This window comes from Festucalex cinctus, chromosome 10 (assembly GCF_051991245.1).
Source record: "Festucalex cinctus isolate MCC-2025b chromosome 10, RoL_Fcin_1.0, whole genome shotgun sequence".
Taxonomy (NCBI): domain Eukaryota; kingdom Metazoa; phylum Chordata; class Actinopteri; order Syngnathiformes; family Syngnathidae; genus Festucalex; species Festucalex cinctus.
In genome coordinates, this window is record NC_135420.1 from 26814060 (window position 1) to 26841981 (window position 27922).

A 27922-nucleotide genomic window follows, 5' to 3' on the forward strand; every position below is an offset into this window, starting at 1 on the left:
CCACGCAAGCACGGGGAGAACATGCAAACTCCACCCAGGAAGGCCGAAGCCAGCGCTGGGGGGGGCGGACGTGCTAACCAGTCATCCACCGTGCCGCCCTGTACCATTTACCATTTTATAATTAAATTGGACTTTTAATTTTTTTGGGACGTTTTTCGGTAAGAGGACAATCAGTGACCAATTTGAGTTGATTCGGGGATTCACTGCTGAAACAGTAAACAAATATTTTGAGTATGAGCCCAAACCCATTCATCAACCCATTCAACCCATTCAAGGTGTCTTACTCAGTCAATCACGACTTGGAGTCTTAGCTTCACCCCAAACTCGTAAATAAAAAACTAAACAAAAAATAATAATAATAATAATAATAAAAAATTTAAAAAGAAAAAATATTGAGGGGGTGAATACATGAAAAACTACTCAAATATTATGAGGAAAATTTAAAAAAATAAATGAATAAATTTTTTTAAAAAATTAAAAAAATTTAAATTAAAAAAGAGTCAAACCATGTGACTTGAATCACCCTTCATCCCGAACCAGCTGCAAAATAATGTTAAAAGACTACCTGGACTCTGAAGTGAAGGAGCTGTGGCACAGGGAACACTGGTGATGACCTTTGGAGTCTCCCGAAGGGCTCACCGACTCGGAACAGTGCAAAACACTGGAGGAAAAGTTCACACCAAATCACAGTACTTAGGAGTGTAGCAGCACTCAAGACTGGCCTTGAGACCACATTTTGAAGGGCTTGGTATTGTCTCGTCTCAGACTAAGACTTGGTAAAACAGCATATATCTTCAATTCAGTGACTAAAACCCCACCACCACCTTTCGCAATGTTGTGTACATTTTTGTGAACAATACCCGACCAGCTCCTTCCAAGTGAATGTCTATATCTAAACTGAAACAGAGGTAGACAAATCCGTCTTATTTCTTTCATGACTTTGTTGCTAAAACACTACCAATTGTGATTTATTTATTTTTTTTCTAACTATACGAAACCTAAATGAACTCACTGGCGCTGCAGCGCTTGCTTGACAGGAAACTTCTTGCCACAGTTCCTGCACTTAAACTCCTTCTCGTCCGTGCTGGGCCTCTGGTGCAAACTTTGCAGGTGGGCGGCCAGGATCTCCTCGCTGGGGAAGCTGCTCTCGCACAATAGACACGGGTGGTCCTCCTTCTTGATCACCAGTTCTGGGCTCGCACAAGTCAGGTACAGCGATAAGATCAACAAATATTTGCTGATGTGGTGGCAGTAGGGCCGATGAGATTTTTTTTCAAATTCACACTTTTTCGTTGATGATAAACAGATGTCGTTTGCTTTCAAAAGAGAATAAGGAAAAACGTATTTTTTGTAGAAAAAAAGTATAGAATTACATTTCAAAGCCTTATCGCCTGTTTCTAATTGGCGGTGATGGAAAGCGTGCCTTACCCATCTCAACCAGGTGCTTTGCCTCTTTGCTGCTCTCGTCCTCGTCTTTTGTGACCTCCTCCTCTTCCTCCTCCTCCTCTTCCTCCATGTCGCTGTCCAGGAAGCCGATCAGGAGCTCGGTGTCCGTCTCGATGTCGTCCACGGCCAAGTAGAAGATGTTCTCGCCGTCCTGAAAAGCGCAGGCCGATTTGAAGATGAAAGTCGAAGAACTCCCTGTTGTTTTGCTCAATCGCGACAATGGGACTGCTCACAACGCCCTCACCGTCCCGCAATTAACTCACGTGGAGGTTTAAATTTGTCAACTGAAATCAAACCGTTTACCGCCACCATCGTCTACTGTATTCCTCAAATAAGTTTTTCAACAGGTAGGAGTCCTCGCACGACTCACCTATTCGTTGAATTGTTCAAAGAATGGACAAAGCTAAAAACAAACTCACAAATAAGATTTTAACTATTTCTTCACATTGAGAGGCGTGGAACAAACTTGGCTAGACGAGACACAAAGAGAGTTGCACAGAGAACAGTATGTAACAGAAGTAATAATCCGACAAAGGGGGTTTATATAGACTCTAGGAATCTAAGGAATCAGGACTCTGCGAATCTAAGGAATCGATCTGATTGGTTGTGACTAGACATGTGGGTAACAGGACTGACATGGAATTATCTGATTGGCTGTTGACCAGGTAAAGGGATTAAAGATTCTTGACATCACATATCCCTTGACATCACATGACATCACATAGCCTAAAACCAGTTTAAACTAGATCCTAGTTACATCAGTACATAACAGGCACTTGACCTCACGGTCAGGAAACCAACTTAACAGGTCATGAACTCAAACTTAACCCTGGCATGACCCCAGACATGACACTTTTCTAATGAAATAACTTTTTCTTTTGGTAGGTTTTGTGTTTATATTTTCACATAACGCACTATTGTGTAGGTCTTGAAGGATCATTCAAAATGCTCTAAAATCGTTGCCAACATGGGAACTCTGCTTTGGAAACGGCTTCCAGTCAATGAGTTCATTCACTTTTAGCTCACGTGTCTGTGACAAGGAGATGATCCTTCAGCAAAACAAAGAGAAAAAAAACAACAGGTCAAAGAGGTGCATTAATACCCTGAATGGCCCACGTGATTGGCCGCCCAAAGGTCACCCGCATGTGTCCTTAAAGCTCTGCCTTTCGTCAGCGCTGACATTTATTGTGCCGCTTTCCTCCTCTTAATCGTTATTTATGCGTTTTTGGAATACCCCCCGTTCTGGCAAAATACAAGTTTGACGTCATTAGCCGGATGTCTCGGGACAACAAAGTTAATGAAGACATTTTTTTTTAAAGGGTTTGATCTGGTGAACTTTGAACCAGGCTCGCTTATCACTCAACATGGTCGTAAGGCCCAAATATGTCACCTTTGATTTGCTGATGTCACGCAGGACTTTTGAATATGATGCCAAAAGCTTGGCACACCTATCACTGGGCGGATTGGTGTACGGCCATTATAGTGATCTCCCCAGGGATGTTGAATGCGATGCGAGTCTGGGCTCTGTCTGGGCCACTCAAGGACATTGACAGAGTTGTCCCAAAGCCACTCCTTTGATATCTTGGCTCTGTGTGCTTTGGGTTGAAAGATGAACCGTCGCTCCAGTCTGAGCTCAAAAGTGCTCTGGACAAACTTTTCATCAGGTATGCTTGTTCAAAAAAAATAAACTAAAATAAAATTATGGCATGCTGTCTGTAAAATTTCAAGTCAAAATGAAATCAAACTATTTTGTAATAAGGCAAAAAAGTGGTTAAAAGAAAAGGAAAAAAATGCTTTAAAAAGAGTGGTCAGTTTGATTGACAAGGATAATCATAATCAAAATAATAACAATATGCGGTACAAACCACAAAGATTCTGGAGCAGAGAGGCACGCTATTGTCGGGAGTGGCATATTAAAAGTCGTTTTAAAAGGCTCCATTGTGTCCGCCGGAGAGAGGAAATGTACCTGAATGGCTGCCAGGTTCTTCTGCTCCTGCGAGGGCGCCTGGTGGACAAAACGCAGCCAGTTGGCGTAGCGCGGATTGCTGGCGTCCAGGATATACAGGACGTCACCCTTACTGCCTCGGACCTGAAATGAGGAAAAATAGCACACTAACACTTTATAAAAACATACAGTAATGCAATTATTTCACAGGTTTTCCATTATGATTTCATAAGACACCGCCACGATATCAATGCTAGTTCCGTTAGCCAGTCTATGGTAATCTGCATTGTGTGTTAGCCTAAAGCTAGAGTACGTGCGCTCACCTCCCACATAAGCCTTGTGTCGGAGCTTTCGTCAAGTTCACATGGCAACTTCTTCTCGCCTGCGAAGGGGCCAAACTTTTCTCCCTTTGAGGACAAAATAATAAAACATGTTGTCAAACACTAATAAACATTCATAAAAGTTGATAACTTATCACGTTAAAACATATTTATCATCACATTATTACATAATATGGATTTTTTTTTGTGTGATTAGGAATGGTTGCAAACGCTTCTGTATAATGTACTTTTAAAGTGAAAGTCAGCTTGTGAACGTCACATGACCAGATTCAGAAAACAGGCAACATGAATGGAATGTCATTACGACCCTAACAGCTAAAGCAAGAGGGCAGCCATCTTACATTGTCACGCTGACTGAAAACTTCTATATTTATGAGCTGAAAACAATGTTATTGGTGTGTGTTTTACGCTAGGATCCCTGTATGGAGTAATCTCGCAAAGAGATATACCTTACAAGAGAAAATTAAAAGTATTTTTCTTAGCAATAAAATGTACATATAGAGCTTCTCTGTATGCCAACTGTATGTCATACACGGTGGTATTTTCGCCATAGAGGCAGAAAATAACAGTAAAACGCAGTGGAGACATCAAACCTTGGTGAGTGGCAGCGTAAGATGGCCGCCGGTAGCTTCACATCTCCCAGATCTCCCAGCAGCGAGTAAGCATCATTTATTCAAGTCCATGAAAACAGGTGAGCTGTGATCGGTATTACCTGTCCTGAGCCATAGGTAGGCCTACTGAGAGATAATTTTCAGTCAACAGCAAGTGGCTAAATGGCTGCTCCTTTAGATGGATTTAATAATAAAAAAAATAATAATTAAAAACAAAAAAAACAAAAAAAAAACGAGTGGAATTTGCTGCTGAATTTAAATTACACAAATGCAATATTAATCAGAATGTCGTGTTTGGGGCGGCATAGAACATATATTTTTGTATTATATCACTTTATCTCTGCAATATTACATAATAATTATACCACCTTTTTTTGTTTTTTTTTGTAACATTAAATTCTCCCACACTTTCGTGTAACAAGTGAACGCACCACCAACTTCCCAAACTCCAGGCAAGGGGGGCGTGTTGACCGCACACGTCATCTTCCCCCCCTTTTTTAAAGAACTACTTCATATAAACACAGCGAGGAGACGTTCCGTAAGTGCCTTTCTGGACTATTCACACGTCATATGCAGTAAAGTTAACTTATTGTGTGGAGTTGCTGTCGTGAATGTGAACTCGGCGAACGTGAAAAGCGGAAAAAAAAATGGTGGTGGTGAGGTGGAGGGGGGAAAAAAAAAAAAAAAGTTGTGTTGCTACGTGGCACTTCACGTCACAACTCTCTCGCGTTTGACAGCCACTTTGAAAAGAGGGGCCACCTCGAAACAAAAGACACTTCGAGTAAGCTTTGTCGTGGTGGGGAAGGGAGGAGGACAAACCTTTTTGACCCGTCGCGCCGTGAACAGACCGATTCCATCCTGGACTTTGGACGACTGGAGGGAGAATCTGTCCGGCACGTACATCCCCAACATGGTGTGCTGTCATGAGCGGACAAACAAAACACACACAAAAATCCGACAAAATGGACGTTTTTGAGGCAGGACGTTAAAGGCGAGGGAGCATTCTAACGTTGAATTTCTTCACGTCCTCCACGGCGAGGATAGTCCAGGTCTTGGTGCGGGTCCGGGTCCAGGTCGGACTTGTTGCTACTCTGCTCGTGGCAGGAAAGGCAAACGGCGCCTTCTGATTGGTCCAAAAAGTTTGTAACTAGAAGCTGTACCTTTTGCTGTATCCAATCCATGCGGACTCAGCAAAATCAGGATTTGGTTGATTTTAGTTGTATTATATATATTTTATGTTGGGTTATTATATTATCAAATAAATAATTTTTGATTATTCTATTTCAATATTGTTAAATTTTGTAAGTATTTTTTTTAGTGTTGTTATACCACAGTCATATATATATTTCATTATTACATTTAAGATATATGTTTATTTTACTATACTTTAGTTATAGATATTATTATCTTTTTAAATACATTCATATTGTATTACATTGTTGCTTTAATATGCATATTTTATTGTATGATATCGGATTTCATTTTTGTCACATTATTTTTATTATTTTATTTGTATTATATATTTTTTTTAATGTATCTTATGAAATAAAAACGACATGCTTTGGATACCTTGCAACCTTGCATGCATTCTACTGTTCATATTATTATTGACGTCATCATGTATTTTTTTTTAATTAGACATCCACTAACACCCAAGTGATACCATAAGTTATTTCTCAATTAGCAGGCTACTTCCTGGTTTATGCAAAAACTTTATCGTCATATGATTTCCTGACTTAAAAAAACAAAAAACAAAAACAAAAAAAACAAAAAATAATAATTTTGTTATTAACTCATTCCAACCCAAAAACGTGTAAATATGTTTTTAATAGTTTGTCCTTCACTCCCAAAAACCTATTTACACGTTTTTGGGTTGGAATGAGTTAAAATATATATTTTTTCTAAGTTTTTTAAATAATAATAAATAAATAAAAAATCTTAAAAAAATCAAAGAGACGGGATTAGGATTAGGGTCCTCGTAAATTCAGATCACTAGATTGAGATAGTTGGCTAATGTTTCGCACGACGTCAAATTTCATTGAAATTCCGAATTGTTTGAACGTCTTTCTTTACGTTTGACGTATGACTGTATATATGATACTATTTATATTTGACATTAGACAGACGGGCGTCACATTCTTTGGCACGGGCAAAGTGAAATGGCTTTAAAATGACAGACTTTTCCCCCGGTTATTATAAATTTCCAGCGGGATCTGGCCCAGACGTCGCCAACCGCTTCAGCCTGATGGACGACGGCGGCGCTATACATTGGACAAATTGACAAAGCAGACGACAGAGACGCATTTGTCTCTTAATTAAAGACGTTCCCGACCAACACGCAGACTCTTTGGGACCGCCGCCAGCCGTCCGGGCCGCTTGGCTTTTACTCGGACCACCGACTGATGTCAGCTCGCGCCAAAAACGACACAAATCACATTTAGGACACGGCCGAGTGGAGATTCTTTCAGACTGGAGCAAATATTTTCTCTGGAGGGAAAAACTCCCATTTGGCCAACGCACAAATACTTCCATACACCATTTTCCAAAATTGATGTGTGCACACCCCCACCCCCAAGCCCCCCTTCAAATGGCCCAAACCTGATACTGCTACATTCGCCGCAACTCCCTATTTCAAGGCCGAATAAACCATTTCCTGAAGCGGTGAGGTCACGGGATGAGCCGTGTTTTCATTTGGATGATCCTGTGTTGTTTTTTGGGGGAATTACAGTGCTGATGAAGCAGGAGAAATTACAAGGTGGACAGCCCTTGTTGTTTTGCAGCTCCATTTTCGCAGCCCGTACACGAGCCTTTACGCAAACTTCCTATTTCTAAAATTGCAACTTTAAAAAAAATAATAATAATCTTTTTCTTACAAATATGTTTTAAAAAAAATAAATATGACTAGGGTCATAACTTTTTTGTGTAAAAACAGTCAAGGTAATTTATATAGCACTTTAATAAAAAAAAAAAAAAAAAAAAGAGTCTCAAAGGGATTCACGAGCCAGAAATTGGACAAATCTTAACAACCTACGGGTCAAGGCAATACTTTAAAAAGAAGAAGAAGAAGAAGAAGAGATTGCACCGATTGGGGGATGGGAAAATCTCCCTTCCTGGAAGACCAAGATGCAAATCCTAATGTGATACTATACAATGATGGCGTAAGGACAATGTTTAATTAGACAAAAATACAACAGGATGATACTTTCAGGGAAGTGGTTCCTCCTCAGGACCAATGCAGAATTCTCCATACCAACGTCAACTCGCCCTCTCTTGAAGCAAGACAGGAGGGAGCAAGAAAAAGGGGAAGCGGCAATAAAACAGGCCTACATTTGGTTCAATTAAATTTTAGAGTAAATCAGTATCTAAATATTTCTACTAGTGTTGTTCCGATACCGATACTGGTATCGGCAGAGGTGCCGATACTGCATTAAAACAGTGGTATCGGTATCGGTGACTACTCACAAGTAACATGCCGATACCATTAATTCCAAAGCTAATATAGGATTTTGGATGCAGCATCTTGTGTCTTGCTCGTGCACGACATTCACTGATATGTGACATGATCACTGCATGCCGATCTAAGATATCCTATTGGCCCTTGAATGCTCTGAACCAATGGCAGGACAGCTTTTTTATGTTGAGGGAAAAAAAACAACCTATGTATCTGTATGGTATCGGTATCGGCCGATACTGCAAAGCTGGGTATCGGTATCGGGGACCAAAAAACGGTATCGGAACAACACTAATTTCTAATGAGGTAGCAATACTAATTTCAGCAGGAAGGGCATTCCAGAGTACGGTAGCCCGAGTAAAGATGCTCTAGTTAAGGTTCTCGGTATTATCAAAAGACCAGCATTTGAACGAGGATGTCGGTATGGCCCATATGATACCACAAACTCTCACGGCGGTGAGTCAATCATTTTGGTTTGAAGAAAACTTTTTAAACACTTCCCATACCGTTTTAAAGCTACTTTATCATTTTATACAATTACCATGATTTCATATGAGGAAATGAAAGTCAAGCAATGTTGTGGAAAATGAATCGTTTTTTTTTTTTTTTGCTTTGATTTTACTTGATGTGTGTTGAAGCTTAAAAAAAAAAAAAAACTAACCACAACACAATAGATGGCATTCACATATGCGGTGAGTACATGCATCCGCTTTTATCAGGCTATCCCATGACACTCTGGCAGCTCGTTGGAAGCTCCTCCGCGTTATTGCGGGGCAACAGGAGGTTAATGGAATTCAGGTGGCAGGAGCCTCCCTGCACTTCCTCCAAGTGGGGAAGCGCTCAATTGATGCTGAGCATACTTGACAACATTCAACAGCGCCCTGAAAAGAACTTCTTGCCACAATGTCATATGTACTTCCGGGTGGCAAAAAGCAAAGTTGTCCGCCTACAGGGGTGACCAAACCTTTTCTTTGGAAGGCCCAATACAGACAAACGAAATGAAGCGAGGGCCACTGTGAAAATCGTTTGACTTTAACTTATCCCACCAAATCCACATTCAGATCCAAGACAAGAGCAAACTATTTTAAGATGACCGTTTTATGTAAAACAGTTACTTGAGGATTATTAATGTTCATAAATCGGACCTTGACACAGGGCAGAAAGTGGTAGATAACTATTTTTGCTTTTAAAATTGTATTATCTTTATTCAGCACAGTGTTTTGAAGAGAGATTGTATTGTTATTTTCGTCATAAATAGTTTCTTGGTATCTTTGCATACAAAGTAGCTATCAAAAAAGCTGTAGTGGTACACTCCTCACACTGCCCACATCCACTTGTAAATTGAACAGGAAGTCACATCGTGTGGTTTCAAGCAGCCATTTTGGGGCAAATTATAGCGCTCATACTTTGACAAACCCCTACTAGGGAGTTCAACCAAACAAACCCCAATTGGAATTCGGTATCTGAGGAAGATGGGCGACACTAAATTGCCAAGCTTGCTTTCCTATACCCTCTAATGTGGTCGACTATCGTTCTCGGGGACATTACAGAGTAAGAAATGGCTGCTTCAAACCAAAATGGCTGACGCGCTGTTTCATTTCCAAGACGGGTCCTTGAAACTTTTTTGTGTGTCATGTTATTAGCACAAAAGTCCACCTAATTTCATGTTCTCTAGTGAAACTGTTCGACTAACTGTCTAGGGAACATTACAAAGTAAGAAATGGTTGCTTCAAATTAAAATGGCTGACTCGCTATTACCTTTCCAAAATGGGTCCTTGAAACTTTTTTGTGTGTCATGTTCTAGCTCAAAAGTCCACCCAATATCATGTTAACTAGTGAAACTGGTGTTAGAGTGGAAAAAAACTGTTCATGTTACGGAGTGCAAAAATTGCCAATTCAAACCAAAATGGCTGACTTCCTGTTCGATTTGCGTCATGGTTCCTTAACATTTTTATGTGTATCTTGTTATAATACCAACCAAATTTCATTTTGCTAGGTAAAATTGGTTTTGTAGGCTGTTTTATTTTCTAACTTCTCAAGCTTGGTCCCCTAAATTACCGCATATGAATGTTTACAAAAAAAATGCGATTGCAAAAGAAATTGTTGTTCAACTTGTAAGCGGCCAAGTTTACTTGTCTGGCATAATCCTTGTGATTGTTTCAAATGTCTCTGCGTGCCATCACGTTAAACATGAGGCACTTTTATCCCGATTGTGCTCGGGCGAAAAGAACACGACACCCGGGGTGACACAGGGATTACGTCTTCTATATTTAGTGCTTTATGTACATGAATATTGTCAGGACAACTCTGTACACATGACACGCACTCACGCACACATTCGGGCCATCGCACACACAAACGCACATCGATACAGTGATAATAACACAAACGTCGCCAAAGCACAGGACACACACAGTTACAAGAGAGCGATTACACAAGGGAATGTCACGGTAACACTTCATCAAGTGAAACACACAGAGAAAAAGTAGAAAATAATTTAAAAAGTCTTGGTGGAGAATAGGCAGCGAGAGGTCTGTACAAGATGGCTTCCTCAATCCGTGGATGATTCTTTCGATTTTCATTTGGCCGGTGAAAATCAACTAATTTAAAAAGTGACTGATTATTTTCTTCATTGTTTGTTTTTAAATGAAAATCTTGTTTTTTTTTTGTGAATACCTGCAATATAGAGAAACCATATAAAAGATATCTTTGTTATAGTTTTACCTTTAAAACACTTTGAACACATGAACGTATTAAAACACACTTTTTAAACACATTATACAAATTTGAAGACAAAACATAAAATGTACACAAAATACCGTACGTATTATAACGTATTGCCGAGTCTCCATCTGAGTGTCTCTGTGTGAGCTGTGGCCGACAGCAGCAGCGTTTATGTTTTGCTGTTCTCCCAGCTCTTAATCGATGGCTGAAAAAGTGCATCGGCAACCGTGGCTGTCCTTTCCCACATGCGAGGGCATCACAAGACGTAATTATACAGTACAACAAAAATGATTGCTTAAAAATCTGCGACATAGTAAGGGAACACTGTACAATAACACTACAAACACATTTGTGTTGATATAATATCTGGCGGATGGATCATTTGATGAATCGCGATCGTGGTCCCGGCTGATTGTGACGTGCACTGATGGGCAAATGTAGTCACACTCTGTAAGTCCAAGTGCAGATTCTTGTGTAAAAAAAACACTGTTTCAAATGCATAAAAAAAAAAAAAGTACAGAGTCTACTTACATACAGGAATGCCCAGTCTCGAAACCTTACCATCAGAACTGGCGGATGTGACTTTTCTTTTGTTTGTGTGTAGGGATGCACGATAATTATCGATCAATTTGATGTCAAACAGATAAACCAGATGATAAAGAAATCAGCCGGTAATAATAGACAGACTTTGTCCATCTGTTGTGTTTTTTTTTGTGGCTCAAGTTGCGCCCAACTCCTCAAGCCCTCCCCTCTCCTTCGGTAGTGTCGCATATTTGTGACATCAGCATGGTCCTGGCTGATCTCGTATACTCTGCTGCCACCTGCTGTCCGTTTTTTTGTTTTTTTTTAAATAACTACCATTGCTTTAAGCCACCTCTTCAACTCATAAGCTGCATCAAAGCCTTTTGTATGCTCTTGCATAAAAAAAAGACATTAAAAAACATGTAAACACGTTTTTGGGAGTCAACGACAAAGTATTTTAAAAGGTTTTTACACGTTTTTGGGATTGATTGAGTTAATCAAATACAGCTTCATGCTGCTTTACACAATTTTTCAATGTATTTGTACATGTTAGACTTATCGCAGGAGTCGAAAGTGTTTGTATTCAAGTTAAGTTTGCAAACAATTATCCTACATCAGTTATCGACATCGGTATTATCTAAATTATTGGTTTATTGGATATCGGTTGAAAATTGCATTATCGTGCATCCCTATTTGTGTGTGTTCCATAAAAAAAAGAAGAAACAGGTAACAAAATAATCAGTCACTTTTTTTTTGTTTTTTGATTTCCGATAGTCAAGAGTCATGCAGCGACGATGAAAGACAAGCCTGCTCACGAGGTGGAGGGGAAATGTAAACATAAATATACAGGTGGATGTCTCCAGCAACAGTTCCGTCTTCCGCCGCAAGTGAGTAGTCAGTCTGTATATCTTTGAAAAGAGTTAAATAAACTTATTCCATATATATATATATATATATATATATTTATAATAAATTTCTTCCTCTGTGCGTAGTCATTTTTAACAGTACTTCCTCGTTTTCACCAGTTTGCTCTGGTACTTGACCGAGTGGCCGCTGTGCGCCACCACGTAGACGTCCAGCAGGTAGCTCTTGCCGGGCTCCAGCCCGGCCACCGTCTCGGTGGTCACCGCCTTCTGCAGGTTGGCGCTGTAGAAGTACTTGCACAGGACCTTCTCCGACTTGCGCCGCGTCTCGGGCCCGGCGCAGCGGTTCTGCTCGCGCCGCCTCTGCTCCTCGCCGTAGTCGTCGGCCACTTCCCTGCGGTAGACGCAGTACTTGTTGCGCTCCTGCGTTCCCAGCCAGGCCACGGTGACGGAGGAGCAGGTTCGAAGCTTGTCGAAGGCCTTGATGCGGGTGTCCTCGGGCAGGGACGGGAACGGCTGCTTGCTGCCCCCTTGGGTGGTGGCGAGTACTTTCAGGGTGGACGCGCCCTTGCGGCTTCCCCGCAGGCGGATCAGGTACTTGGCCTTGGGCTTGCCGCGCAGTTGGAACTGTCGCACGCCCTCCACGTTTTGCGAGAGCAGCAGCTTGCCGTCGCGCCTCACCTGCACCTGTACGGAGTCCAGGCAGGCGTGCACGAACAGCGTCACCCGCTGGTGCGACGACACGGGGGCGAAACGGAGGAACTTGCTGCCTTTTCTCTTGACGAACACATCCGACACTTTGCCGTCCTTGAGCTCCGTCGTCTTCTGCCGGGCTTCCTCCTTGGTACGGGCAAAGGTGCCCACGTAGGCCGTGCTGGTGTTGGTCGCCGAGTTGACGGCAAACACGTCAAAGTAGTACTGCGTATCGGGCTTCAGGTCGGAGACGGTGAAGATGTTTTTGTTCCCGATGCACAACTTGTGAATGTCGGACATTTTCGGCTTGGCCGGGTACGCCCGCGAGATCTTGTTGCTCGCCGGGCCTCGATCTTTGCCGGGCGGGACGAAGCCGAAATGGGCGAAGTCGAACGGACTGAAGTCCCTGCCAGGCTTGGGCGCCAGCATGAAGGCGTCGTCGGCGCCGCCGATCTTGGCTTCGGCGGCGCACATGCTCTTGAAGTTGTGCTCCTTGTTGACGACCACGCAGTACTGCACCGGCTGGCCCATCAGGAAGCCGGTGGGCGTGGGCTTCCAGGCCAGGGTGACGGTGGTGCGACCCAGCGAGGTCACGTCCACGCGCGGGTCGTAGGGCAGCTCCGGGTAGGGCTGGTCGGACTCCGGCGTGGTGGAGGCGTACACCTTGAAGTTGCTGTCCTTCTCGGTGGACAGCAGCTCCAACTGGTAGAGGCCGGATGGCGTGCTGGTGGACACGTAGGACTCCACGTCGTTGCCCTTGTAGGTGAACAGCTCCGTGCCCTCGTCCACCGTCACCTGCTGCTTCTGCTGGTCCAACGGCTCAGGCTCCCCTGGAAACACCACAGGCACATCAAGATTTAGGGATATGGTTCGTGTCAGTGGTAAATATGATACCATCAAACTGTATACATACTAGGGATGTAATGATAACGGCAATATCGTGATATTGCGATATTAAAACTGCCACAATATATCGTCGTCGTCATATCACAATATTAAAAAGCAGATCATCTTAAAAAAATAGTCAGGTTGATTTCCATTTGTGCGGTTCTAGCACCCTCTGGTGGCTAGTTATTTAGTGCAATTTAATTTTCACAAGGCATGTTTTGGCCCTTATATGCATATAAACCAAGTCAATATGTGGAGGAACTCAATGTGTGCTTGCATTAGCAAGTAAGTGCCTCAATATTAAGTGTTATTAGAGATTGCAGGTTGTTTATAAGCATTGCTGTAATGTACAAAAGCACAATATTGTCTTTTTTTTTTTTTTTAGAATGAACTTTTTTTTTCTTTTACAATATTGTGACCTTTTTTGTATCACCAACCTTCCCACAATATCGTGATAATTATCGTATCGTGACAATACCGTATCGTGATGTTTGGATATCGTTACATCCCTAATACATCCTAGCTACAAAATTTTGATATTGATAAAATATTGTTGGCAAAGTCTCATGATACCATCAGTTTTGTTGGTAGTGTTAATTTTAGCCGCCATTTTTAAATTTCGTCTCAGTTTTAGTCCAGTGTCAGTCACGCTCGTTAGTTTTTAACATAGTTAGTCAACCTCATCCCAATTTTTTTTTTCCAATAAATCTAGCATTTTAATCTTTATTTTAGTCCAAGAATAATTTTATTCATCTAGTTTTAGTCAACAAAAACTGTCAACGTTTTAGTCTAGTTTTAGTCAGGACAATCATTTTACCCTGTATATTTTTTGGGCAGCATACAATGTTCAACATTTTGGATCTAAAACTATTTCACATAAAATTTTCTCTCATCTTTATTGATGAAAAACAACTTGACATACAATTACAGTATATCAACAAGTGGCTACTATGGCTCTGTGCTAAGAGCTAGTAAGTTAGCCAGCATTAATTTGCGGTCGGATCAGCATTATTGTTGGAATTTATAGCCGTTGGTTAGATTAATGTTGCATTATAACTATAATCTACTTTTTTTAACCATTCACTGTAAATCCACCTCCTGTCTGTACCATGTGTTTGTGCATGTTGCACTCACTAGCTGCAGATTTGAGAGGGGGCGTGTCATTGTGTGTCACACAGATTAGCAGAGACAAGATTTTACAAAAACATATAATTTTCGTCTCTTTTTTTTTTTTTTTTTCTTGAACTAAAATAGCCCTAGATTTTTGTCCAGTTTTTATTAAGTGAAGTACATTTTCGTCTCGTCGACGAAAATGCATACTGTATAGTGATTTAAAGAGGGTTTTATCCCGGTGAAAAATGTGTGTTGACTAAATTATTTTTGCTTAGTTTTCGTTGACGAAATTAACACTAGTTGCTGTTAAACTATCTTGATACTTTTGCTGTCGCTGACGTGAGGATTTTGAAGGTTGAGATGACGAGGAAGCCTCACGCGTACAATTATCCACAAACGCGCCCGTCGTGTTTTCACTGCAAACATCCCAAAAAGATCACAGCGCCGGCCGGCCGTTGACTTGGCCGTGGCTACAAAGGAGCGCCTTGCGGCTTCGGAAACAGTTCGAGCTCTTGCAAGAGAAACCATAATATTATGTTTGACAACCAGAGAGTGTTCTCGGCGGTGTACTAAAAATTAACGCTCCAGTGATCTGCTCCCAGCGCAGCCATGAGAACAAACTCCCCAGTCCAATTTTGAAACGGTTGCTCCACTTACGGAAGCAACTCGGCTCCTTTTGATGCCAGGAACAAGTCCTCGACAGTGAGCGCGAGCAATAAATCATCTGGCGGAGGTTCGAGGTGACATCCGTCCAGGTGTTCACGTATATTATCGTTCAGATGCTTATGTCACATAGAGAGCCCTCACTAACCCCCCCAATACTATCCCGCATTTCGTTCCTTTTAAAATAGCATGACGGGCCATGTCAAAGCTATTTTTAGGATACAGTATGTAATTATTCACAAACTGGACTTTGGACACCCCTCGCTTATAGAATCTTTTATTTTCAGATGCCCAGTCTGCAAAGTACTGGTACTTATATCTGTAACCTGGCAAAGTATCATGATATCATTGGTATTGTTAGCACAGTGGTGATATGGTCAAGTATCATGATTGTATCCGTACTGCTTGCGCTAAAAGTATCCTAACATACCCTCCTAGTTGTATGATTTGATTTGTATGCAAGTACAGTTGTAATATCTACGATGTTGTCAAACTATCGTTAAAATATTGGTCATAGACAAAATTTCTAGCAATTTCCTTTTCTGTGCTGCTAAACCTCATTATCATTTCTATCTTCCATCCATTTTCTTAACCGCTCATTCCTCACAAGGGTCGCGGGGGTGCTGGAGCCTATTCCGGCTGGCTTCGGGCAGTAGGCGGGGTACACCCTGAACTGGTTGCCAGCTAATCTATGGAGTGTATATTTCTACATCTTTTGATTGAATCGGAGATTGAGTATAATTTGTTTGGTTGACCGCAAAAAACTTTATATGATAAAGCCTATTTTTTTTAATACGCAGTAAATAAACAAGTAATTTAAATAGACATATTTCTCTATATTATGATCAAATCGATGATCGTAAATCGTTTTTTTTTTTTTATTCTCTGATCAGCAATCATGATCGGCCCCAAAAAGCCACGTAATACTATCTGTATAAATGGTAAAATATCATGAAACTATCAGTTTCATTGTCAAAATATTGGCATAGTATACATGAAGATGGCAAAGAAAAGTTATTGTTGGAAAAGTTTGCGATATGGAAAAGTATCATATTACTGTCTGTATCGCTGACAATGAAATATCGCTACTGTTGGTATCAATCCAAAGATTTGTGCCAGTATCACTGGCAAAGTTTCGTGTTACTATTGATATCGTTGGTAAAGCTTTTGTGATGCCTCAGCATCGAACAAAACAGAACTGGAGGATACTTTAGGACTCTAGTTAGACTCTAAAGAGGAGGGAAGCAAGACACAGACAGACAGACAGACAGACAGACAGACAGAGTGTGGGACCCAACTTGAAACGATGAGGGCGGCCTAAGTAAAGGGACGTAAATGGCTTTGATTCGCGCGCACCGACTCTCAAATTAAAGGCATGCCGGCCCGCAAGCGGTCAGACGGAGCGACTTAATGAAAACCCGGCCGACACGCACACTTTTCCACATCAGACTAGTCATTAAAGTCCCGCTCGTGGTCCTGCTGGTCCATTACCTGACGCCTCGCCGCTAGCCTCCTCGGGCAGCTCCTGCAGCGTCAGCGTCCACTCCAGCGGCGCGTCGCACGGGGTCACCGTCACCGACAGCGGCGTGTTGTCTTCTTCCACCACAAAGTAGTACCTGGGGGGGAACGTTAACCAGCGTCACATTCATATCCAAAAACTGAGCCCATCTGTTGCTAACCGAAACCGCAGCACCAAACCAGGCATGTCAACATGTCTCGCAGATAAATTATTGATCTTGTTCTAAACCGGCACGGCGTTAAAGTTTGATTTACATGACAGGAATGTGCTTGCTCCGAAATGTCGGGTGCATCAAAACAATTTTATCCCGCTTATTTTGTCATTTTTTACCTTTTGGGCGTGTCCCTGAAGAGGTAGCCACTGATCTCTGCTCCGTCGGGAATAACGGATGAGTCGTGGAAAATAGATTTGTCCCGGATCTGCATCTGGAAAAGTCCCTCATCTCGCGTGGGCAGCTTCTGCGCCAAAGTCCCCAGAACCCCCAGTAGAACCAGCAGCAGCAGCCCACCACTCCATCCTTTACACTGCCTCATCCTGGAACACAAACAAACCATGTTTGTCCATTTTCATTACCTTGATGCACTCTTTTCATGTTAGCGTCAGCAATTTTAGCTTCACTTTTCGATAAAGCAATGCTAACAACAGCTAGCATGCCTCTTACAAAACTATGATAACTAATTGTAACTGTGTATTTAATTAGGAGTTAATGTCTTTGTACAAAAAATATTTCAAGATAACAATTCAAGCATTAACAGCAACACTAGATGAATAACTTTTTTTCTTTTAGTCAATTTTTCTATCCTTTAGTTCTGCGCAAGCTAAGCTAACGCTACTTCAGGAACATGCTAAGACATCAATAGATAACTTCAGCTGTTTTTTTTGTTTTTTTTTAATACAGTAATACAGCATTTAGAACACATGGTTACGTTGGATGAATACTTTATGTACAGACATACCAAGTTAAGACAAGTAGCTATAGCGTGCGTTTCAATTTTTATTACTTATAAAAAAGCAGAACAAGAACATTGTTTAATGTGTGATTAAGAAAAATCAATTTGTATAAAAGTGACAATTTTGGCTACTCCATTTTGTATTTTGTTTGTTTGTTTGTTTGTTTGTTTGTTGGGGGGGGGGCGGCACTCAAGGTTACTCGTATGTCAAATTTTTGCTTGCAACACAAAGCAGAAAGTTGACTGAGTGAGTAACTTGAAAAATATGTGAATTGGGGCACTCGTAAGTCAAGGTATCACTGTATATACACATATACAGCTCTGGAAGAAAATACCAAATAAATGTTTTACCCTGTGTTTATGTTTTGTTACTATAAAGAGTAAAATATGAGATGCTGTAATTTTGCAATGGTCTCTTAATTTTATGATTTGTAATTTTTTTTTTGCCTTGCCTTGCCTTGCCTTGCGGATGCGAGACCATACTTAACGCCCAACGCGAGTGACAGATTAGCTATCGCGTGACAGATAAAAAGTGAAAGGATGGCGGGCGACCAAGCGGACGGAGGGATTAAATTTTAAAACACGGATGCGTGAAGGAGGGGAAACCACAGCAGGTTCATAAACCGCTTAATAATACATTTTTAAAAATCCCCCCCCCACCCCCCCCAAAATCCGTGTCGTTTAACATTTTATTGACGTTTTTGTTGGCGCACAGATGGGCGCGCTGCTGAGAGGATCTCGCATGTCCTCCATATTGATTTTGGAACCATTGATTGCGGCTGATGGGAACGCTCAAATCCCTGGCGATTTAATCAGCGTAATGGCGGCAGATTAGCCAGATACTTTACCGCCATCCACGCCGTGTCCTTTAAATCACCCATGCAACCAACCAAAAACCCAACCCCCCCCCCCCCCCCAAAAAAAAAACACCAACCAAGCACAAGCAGCCTCTCCCTTGCTGACCACACACATACAGCAAAACATCACTTTTTGTACAAAACATGAATGTTAAGAGCAGTTTAAAAAGGAGCAATTAACTAACTAACTAAAAGGAACAACTCCTGATCAAAGTCATGTTGCAAGTCAAATTAATATAAAGCTAGTTGGGATGTCACGATAAGGGCAATATGGGGATATTGTGATATTAAAACTGGCACAATATCGTTGACGTTATGGTCACAATATTTAAAAGGAACACATCTGTAAAAAAAAAAAAAAAGTCAGGTTGATTTCCATTTGTGCAGTTCTAGCACCCTCTAGTGGCTAGTTTATTAGTGCAATTTAATTTTCATTAGGTATGTTTTAGCCTTCTATGTTTAAAATCTATGCTAATTGTCAGATGAAGGGGAACCGAATTTGCTTGTGAAGCGATCAATGTGTGCTTGCATTAGCAAATAAGTGCCTCAATATTGTTATTAGAGATTGTAGGTGGTTTATATGCATTGCTGTTATGTACAAACGCACATTTTTTTTTTTTTTTTAGTATGAGCTCTCTTATTTACAATATTGCGATCTTTTTTTAAATAACGCCCCCGCAATATCGGGATAATTATTGTATCGTGACCTTCATATCATGATAATATCGTATCGTGATGTTTGGATATCGTTACATCCCTAAAAGCTAGGGGAAAAAAACAAAATGTAAAGACATTTAGGAGGGAGTTTGCTATTTTCATCAATCTTTACTCTTCAATTTGGTACAGTCTCGTTCTTTTTTTCCTAATGGATAAACGCGTAACAGGCCACATTGAGCCATGAACATATTTGTATGTCAAAGACGGGAAGGAAGAAAGAAAGCTTTCATAATACTCTATTCAAATGTTTTCACTTTTAGCGCCGATGTCACATCCTGTCACATTAAGATTTGTGCCTTCAGTGTCATGATGTCATCATCATTAGGAAACACACGAGCCACACGTGCGGAGCAGCCGTGATGAGATACGCAATTATGTCAACATGGTCACGCAACACGCGCACATACACACATTGACATTGGGTGACATAACAAAAAAAAATTTGCATCTGGAACGCGTGAGCGACGTTTGAGCAACAACTGTATGACGATAGTTTGTTGGGGGGAGGGGGGGGGGGGTGAAAGGGCATTCAAAAAGGCAAAAGCGACTTTAGTTGACTGAAAGGAAGAACTCCTGATCTGAAGCATACCACACGGTAGTCGACTTTCCTAGTGCACAATGATTTCAATAAAATTAAGATAATCCCCCCCCCATTTGGCCGGCGCACCACAATAAAGTGTCAGCTGTAACAGATCATCCTGTGATGTTTTTGATTAGTGAAAAAAAACAAACAAAAATCAATGATGTCATCGGGGACCAATCGACGTCAACCTGACTTTCATCACATTAGTGTCGGCTTTAACAAAATCTGAGGTCATGCAGCCGCTACCACACAGCCATTAACTCAATTTTATCGGTTTTGAGTTCTTTTTATTTTGGTATTTATTTATAAATTGTTTTCAGTTTGTCAAATTACAGGGGTGGGTGGAGTTGTATTTTTGGTTGGTTTGTCAATTTTTATTTTATTTAGTTTTATCTGTTTTTCCCAATTTTTTCTAAGTTTTGTCATATTTTTTGCCTTTTTTTTTCTGTATGCTTTTATCACATTTCGTGTATATCCGTTTTCATCATGTCATTTTGTCAAATTTGTCATTTCTTGCCCATTTTTGGTCAAGTTTGGCCTTTTTTTGGTCAATTTTTGTCAATGGTTAAATCTTTTTTTGTGTGTGTGTTTGTTTTTTGTCAGTTGTACCAGGTTTGTGTCAGTTTCTTTTTCTCAATTTTTGTCAAAGCTTTGGTATTTTGTAGTTTTTGTTTTTGGCCTATTTTTTTTTTTTGTTAAATAATTTTTGGAGTATTTTTTTTCCCATTTATTTGTATCCATTTTTGTCATGTTTTTTTCCCTTGCTCCTAATATTTTTAGATATTTTTTGTTTTGTTTATTTATTTATTTGTTTTGTTTATTTGCCCAAATGTTGCCCATTTTTTAAAATGTATTTTACCTGGGGTTTTTTTGTTTTGTTTTTTTCGTTTAGTTTTTTCCCCCTTACATTTTTTACATTTTTGTAGTTTTTTTGTTTTTTTTTCCATTTTCTGTCCATTTTAACATACTAACAAAGTGTCTCTGCCCCCACCTCTGTCACTTCATCTCTCCCTCCGGCTCCTCATCAGGATCAAAACGCGTCCTGCTGTCGGCCACATGGAATTCATTAACGAAATAAAAATACAGTTTGATTTCAAGTCAAATAAAGACATTTTACGGTGGCTCCGCGGGGGCCATTGTGCTGCTTGGAGGAAGACGAGGGGCTTCCAAAGCAGGTCCGCTACTCTTGAATGCTCCTTAACCCACTTTGAGAATGAACACTAAGTAAGGCTTCAAGATCCAACACAGCGTACGACTTGGCGGTTGCATTTCTTGGCATCGTGGCTGTCTCCCTGCCATCCAAAACAATCATCCATTGCAGCTCCGGAGTTTTCCAGGCGGTCACGAGCGGGATAGCGCGAGCCCATTTTCCTTCCCCTGCCCTGCACTTAGCGCCGCATCCTGGAATGTTGTGCCAGTGGGGTCAGCTGCCGACAAAAAGTCATTCAGGGATGGGAGGCGGGGAAAAGGGTTGTCACGTATATGAGGATTTTTTATTTATTTTTTTTGCCTGATTTTTGACAGCTTGTTTTGTACGTATTTTTTTTCCCGTAATTTTAATGAGCTGTGGACACATTTTTGTTATTTATTGAGCCATTTTTGGCCGCCTTTTTGACATTTTTTACTTCTTGTAAAATATTTGTAACATGTTTCTGTTCAGCTTCCCCCCACTCCCCCCAAAAACCCTGATTTTTGGCAGAACGTTTTGTATGTATTTTTGTCAGATTTTTGTATGGTTTTTTTCTCTCTTTCTTTTTTACATTTTTGTAATTTTAATGAGCCTTGGACACATTTTTATTATTTGTTCAGCCATTTTTGGCAGCTATTTTTTTTTTTACATTTTTTACTTCTTGTGACATATTTTTGACATATTTTTCTGTTCAGCATTTTCTTTAAAAAAAAAAAAAAAAAAAAAAAAGCCTGATTTTTGCCAGCATGTATTGTATGTATTTTTTTGTCAGATTTTTGTCTGGTTTTTTTTTGTTTTTTTTTTAGTCCAGCCTTGGACACATTTTTTAAGCCACTTTTTGGCATGGCAGTTTTTTTTGTTTTTTTCATTTTGTATTTCTTGTAAAATATTTTTGACATTTTTCTGTTCAGCTTAAACAAAAAGCCTGATTTTTGACAGTATGTTTTGTAATGTTTTTTTTCTTTCTTTCTTTCTTTCTTTTACATTTTTGTAATTTTAATGATACTTGGACACATTTTTTATTTTATTTGTTCAGCCATTTTTAGGCAGCTTTTTTTTTTTTTTTTACATTATTTACTTTTTGTAACATATTTTTGACATATTTTTCTGTTCAGCATTTTCCCCCCCAAAAAAGCCTGATTTTTGACAGCATGTATCGTATATATTTTTTGTCAGATTTTTGTCTTTTTTTTTTTTTTTTTTTTTTTTTTTTTACATTTTTGTAATTGAGCCTTGGACACATTTTTTGTTTTTTTTTGTTTTTTGTTAAACCATTTTTAACTAGCATCTTTTTTTTTTCTTTTTTTTTCTTGTAACATATTTTTGACATACTTTTTCTGCTCAGTTTTTTTTTTTTTTCCCAAAAAAAAAAACATTCATGCAAGGAAGGGAGGAGAGGCATGAGGGAGGGACATCCGAGTGATGTGGTGGCTTTGTGGCCCCGGCCAAGGGAAGATGGCCCATGGGAAAGAAAGTCTTCCCCAAAGGGCCAAGCCAAGGGGAAGCCTCGTGGGAAAAAAAAAAAAAAAACACACTTTGACTCCCTAAACTCTGCTCAAAGACTGGCGGGAATGAGGCTTGGGAGGGAGATGGATGATTCATCCATTCATCCATCGTATGATATGGCATAATCCAAAGCATACCGCATCATATGTCCAATATGTCTAATAAGGAAAAGCACAAGATCCAAAGCATAACACATCACACCCAATGCATTTATGGCTCTATCTATACAAACTGTATAAAATTGTACCTAAATAAGAAAAACAGTTATTCAAAACACGTGTTGTACTTTAAAGTTAAACACATTTGAACTGTACAAATGTACTGACCCGGATTAAAACACGAACATCATGCATCGGCGTGACATTTAATCCAGCGATTCTTCGCACTTTGACTGATTTCGGCAGTAGCGCTCAGGCCCGATCGACAATAACAGCAGCAACATGTCGGAATTTCTTTCAGCGGCAAGTTTTCATATGCAAATGTGGCTTTAGCTACGCTATGCCGTGCGGACCTTTCCATTTCAAAACTTTCTTTTTTTTTTTTTTTTTTTGTTCATCATTCATTGTGGCCTCACCCCCGCTACTAAACTCACTTATTCACACTTTAACCCCAGACACCACCACCACCACCACCACCACCACCACCCTCGCTACTGCCTCCTCTCCCACCCGCTCATGCAACCCACCACAATCGGTTACTCATTCCCTACTCCCTAATCACTGGGAATTTTATATAGTGGACTTAAAAGTTCCATAAAATGTGCAGTACAAATCGCTTTGTGGTGATGATGGTGTAGGGACTGTACTTCACAAGCTAGAGGGATTTTGGCACCGTGGACTACATAGTTCACTTAACAGTTGCCTTCGCACCTCGTCTGTGAAATTCAGATTCGCAAATTACTGTCATGACTAACAGATTCCTGTAGATGGCGACATTATGAGTGGGGGGGGGTTATATGTAGGGTGCACCCAGAACAGGCAACAAGCATTCACACACATTCTCACCTATACAGACAATTGAGAGTCTTCAATTAAACTGCCATGACTCTTTTTAGAATGTGGGAGGAATTTGGAGAACCCGCGGAAAAGCAACACTTACACACGGAGAACATGCAAACGCCACACAGGAAAGCCGGAGCTCGGATTCGAACCCCACGACCGCGAAACAGATGCACTAAAGCTAAGCAGTGCAAAGTAATAACACGGCCGTGCCATGAATCAGTAACTCGTGGTGCGTTCAGGGTCCCCAATTCAAACTTTGTATTCATTGTATAAAATGATGAGCGTTGCATTCAGGGTCCGGAATTCTAAGTCTTCAATGCCGGTTTAAAACAGAGCGATTTCATCATTTAGAGCGCTAATGTTGCATGCGGGGTTCAAAGGTCAACAAAGGTAGATTTTGGATTTAAACGTTAGATGGATGGATGGTGCGTTCAGGGTCCACAAATCCACAACAGGATTTCTTGAATTAAAACACGAGCGGTGAATTCGACTTTTGTGTGCAAATTGAAATCATAGTGATTTCATAAGAAATTGAAACGCTAGTGGTGCGTTCGTGCTCATCAATTCAACGATGTCATTTCTCGAATGTGTTGCATTCAGGGTTTGCGTTTCAAACTTTGCAAGAAAATTAAACAATTGGGTTGTTTGTCTTAATTATCAAAAATGAGTCAAAACACTGTGTTGCATTCAATGTCCGCAACTCAACAGCAATATTTATTTGATTTTATTTGATCTTTAAATTTGGTGCATTCAGGGTTGAACTGTCAATTAAACTGTCTTTTTTTTTTTTTTTTCCTGAATGAAAACCACTTAAGTGCTGTGTTCAGGCTCCGCAATTCAAACAGCGAGCCAACAATTGTGATTCAAAACACTCGCGTCGCGTTTTAGACTTCCCGACTGAATGAAAACACTTCAATGTTGCTTTTCGGGTCCACATTTGAATTACGAGCAAAGTGACGAATCCAAAACCTGTGTTCAAGACTTCTCGTCAAAAGTTTGCGTGCGAGCCGCGTCTTGACTCTTTGAAACTTTTTTTTTTTTTTTTTACTGAGCCCGGAGATGCAAACCGCACAAAATAACAAAAACCAAAAGAAGCCACTTCCTCTCTTCTCATCCTCTCTTTGAACAAGCACAGGGAGAAGCCTGAGGGACAAAAAAAAAAAAAAAAACGTCCCACGAGAAGAAGTCGTTTAAACGCATCATAGATGCAAAGAAGAGCAAAAGTTACCTTTCGAAATAACCAGCTAGCTTGCCGTGTTCCGATGGATGTTGTGCCGCAGCTCCACTGAAGAAAAAGTTCTGTTGGCGGCCAGTAGTCCTCTTTCCCTCTCACATCGACTCTCCCTGTCTATCTGTCTGTCTGTCTGTCTGTCTGTCTGTCGGTCTCGCTCAGGGTCGCTGCTCTCTCGTGTGTTGTGTGTGCCTGCGTTGGGAGCCAGCGCCAAAATGAGCTCCAGGAGCGAGTGAAGCGGGGGTGAGAGGGTATCCCGCCCGCGTGCGTGGGTGCTTGCGTCCCTCCCCCGCCGCTCCGGACGACCTCCAGTGGATTGGACGCGCCAGCCCCCCACTCCGTTGGAAAAGAGAGAAAGTGGTGACATGAGGATGAGGAAGTATCCTTCACCCTGCACCATCCACTGGTGGCGGCTACTCAAGTAAGAATACTCCGTTACTAGATTTAAGTAGGTTTTAATGACTATGAATGACAGAGGGTGTTTCCCGTAACAAAAAGGCCAAATTAACATTTTTAATTGTTTTTGTTTTTTTTTCTCCCCGTGGGGTTCTCTATTATGGGAAAAGAGCACATTTGTTGCATCTAATATAAAAGTATTGCATCGGCGCCATCTGGTGGCATATTAACTCGTTCACTCCCAGGACATTTTTGCTGTTTCACTGGATTTTGACTGATTTTGCAAGGCCCATAGAAGATTGTGTCCTATTGTTATTAAAAAAAAAAGATTAGAGCCTCTTCTTTCATCAGGAAAAAAAAAAAAAAAGTATATTTCTATCTGTTTCCATTTTGCATCAATTATATGGCTAAGTTTCATCATTACACAAATTTGTTTAAAATAGTGGGGAAAAGAGCATTTTGATCTCTTATACTCGGATGCCATCTGCTGGCCGTTTTTGTAATGACTACCATTGCTTTAAGCATTCTCTTCTGTTCGGAGGCTGCATCAAAGCCAAAACGTACGTCTTTGGGAGCATGGTTTGGTAATATTAAAAAAAAAAAAAAAAAAAAAAAAAAAAAAAAAAAAAAACGTATTTATACGTTTTTGGGAGTAAATGAGTTAATAACAAGCAACTAACATCAAGTCACATTTACAAAGCGCTTTACAGAAACAACAAAGCTAACGACATTAAAGATGAAGAGCAATGCGATACAATCACAACTCGGCAAGTAGCGGTAATATTATTTACGCGTTGCATACAATAAACGATATATGTTTGTACGTAGGAAGTCGTTCGCAAACACTTCGGGGCGTTCAAGTACACGTTATGAAACGTCTACTTTATGGTTCCCTTGTATGTAAAAGATGAATACAGTGGTGCCTTCAGGCTGTTTTTCACTTTGACTTGTGAGCAAAAATTTGGCGGCTGTGAACTATGGTTGCAATATTATTATTATTATTAATTTCGTTTAGACTTTTGTTTTTGTATTTAGTTCATTTTAATTTGTTTTTAGGGCAGGTTTGTGACTTTTTGTTTTTTCATTATTTTTAAAATGCTTTGTTTTAGTTTTTTTTATTAGATTTAGTATTAGTTTAAGCTATTTTTTTAATATATGGGGTATTTTTCAAGTGCATGATATTTAAAAAGAGATCATTAATTATCAGCACTGTGTAATAAAGTGCAGTAAATAATTCCGTACAGCAATACTGACATAAATACATTTAAAATGAGGCTCAAAATATGAAAATGAAGTGCATTTTCACGATAATTAGAGTAAATTTGAGTCATTTTATTAGTTTTGTTGGTTTGAAAATATAAATGCTATACGATCTTAAATAAAAGTGAAAGAAAAAATAAGAGTTAAGAAGGAAAAGAATTATTGGTTTTATAAATGTAAGGATGTAATGGGGAGGAGCTTCATTTCATTAGGCCATAGCCTTGTCTAATCGGGAAAAAGTGCATTGCCGCCATCTTGCGGCATCTGAAGGCAATTATAACTCTTTTTCGGTGTGCATTGTGTTTTTACAATAATAGACTAAATAATTTAATTGCCATTGCTATTTAACTGTCAAAAAGAATAAAGATGGTATTTTACAACAAAATATTAATATTAGTCATTTTTATCACAAGTTAAATCTTTTAGTGATAATACAGTTGGAATATTACAATCAATATTTGTAATTTGTACAAGCTTTAATTTCAATTTTACAAGAATAACGCACAATGCATTATTCTAATTTTACCCAAATAAATTGCTAAAATTAGGTGTAATAAGTGGACTGATTTCATCAGCACAAAAGATTGCGCTCCCCAAATTTGGTCTGGCAGCTGGCAGAAGAATCTGAGCAATTCAGTTTGATTGTTTTTGGTCTTCGCCACTTCCCAACTGTGTCCTCCTTGTTGATCATTCCCCGGGAAGACAAAAAGCAACACGGGTAAGTCAATATTTGTGCTCAGATAAGAGTGAATGGATGCTTTCAATGCAGGAGGGGGGCGCACACAATGTGGAATTATGGGATGCCGCCGTTTCCTGTTCCCCGTGCACACTCCACTGTATGCACATGCATTCCTCTAATTACATTTTTAACACTTTGGATGAGAAATGTGTCAATAAAAAGTACTGTATGTATGTAATTCACAGGCAGAAGTTGATGAAGCAGCCTGGTAGGGAAGTAAAATTGGTGCAATAGCGACATCTAGCGGATGTGAGAGGACTGACAGTGTAATTCGTGGAGTAGTTTGTGTCAGGAGCTTAAATCTGTAATTTTATGGTTTCGTTTTACTTTACCACAATTGACAACTTTAAATATTAGTCAAAGACAGCACAAGGAAACACAAAATGCAGTTTTTAAATCTAATTCGGCAACACGATTTATTTATTTATTTATTTATTTATTTATTTATTTATTTATTTATTTATTTATTTATTTATTTAAAAGACATTCAGATGTTGACTTGCTGATGTAATTTTGATTGTTGTCGGGAAGAATTCTTCAGCTTTGGGTCACAATACTGATGACCAAAAATTCTCCCTCAAGATTTTCTAGTCAAGAAATGTAAAAGTTCATCAATAACAGCAAGTCATCCGGGTCCTGAAGTAACAAAGCAGCCCCAGAAAATGCTGTGTTACATTTACGCTGTTCTTAAAAAAAAAAAAAAAAAATCTAGAA

At 40.0% G+C, this 27922-nt stretch overlaps 3 protein-coding genes across 9 annotated transcripts in view; 1 reads left to right on the forward strand and 2 right to left on the reverse strand.

Moving 5' to 3' along the window:
* prdm5 (PR domain containing 5) overlaps positions 1–5445 on the reverse strand; it is a 41748-nt gene extending 36303 nt beyond the window's left edge. The window contains exons 1-6 of one of the 3 annotated variants that reach the window (XM_077534946.1): positions 5163–5445; positions 3715–3798; positions 3413–3535; positions 1429–1597; positions 1013–1190; positions 566–661 (exon numbers count right to left, since the gene is read on the reverse strand). In XM_077534946.1, coding sequence (XP_077391072.1) covers positions 566–661; positions 1013–1190; positions 1429–1597; positions 3413–3535; positions 3715–3798; positions 5163–5255 — 743 coding nt within the window. In that variant the 5' untranslated portion in view covers positions 5256–5445. The other 2 variants (XM_077534948.1, XM_077534947.1) reach the window with 2 other exon arrangements.
* Positions 2700–27922, forward strand: part of cpeb2 (cytoplasmic polyadenylation element binding protein 2) — a 50099-nt gene continuing 24876 nt past the window's right edge. For 2 of the 5 annotated variants that reach the window (XM_077534938.1, XM_077534943.1), the window contains exons 1-3: positions 4301–4423; positions 11815–11927; positions 24976–25234. The gene's annotated coding sequence lies outside the window, so the exon portion shown is untranslated. Of the gene's footprint in view, positions 3111–4300; positions 4424–4555; positions 4882–11814; positions 11928–24975; positions 25235–27922 lie in introns of those variants that run through there. The other 3 variants (XM_077534939.1, XM_077534941.1, XM_077534940.1) reach the window with 3 other exon arrangements.
* ndnf (neuron-derived neurotrophic factor) lies at positions 11034–25117 on the reverse strand. Its single transcript, XM_077534949.1, has 4 exons — positions 24811–25117; positions 17110–17313; positions 16752–16876; positions 11034–13426 (listed from the first exon to the last, which is right to left on the reverse strand). Exons 2-4 carry the CDS (start codon positions 17310–17312, stop codon positions 12039–12041), a joined length of 1716 nt encoding a protein of 571 aa, XP_077391075.1. The 5' UTR covers position 17313; positions 24811–25117; the 3' UTR covers positions 11034–12038.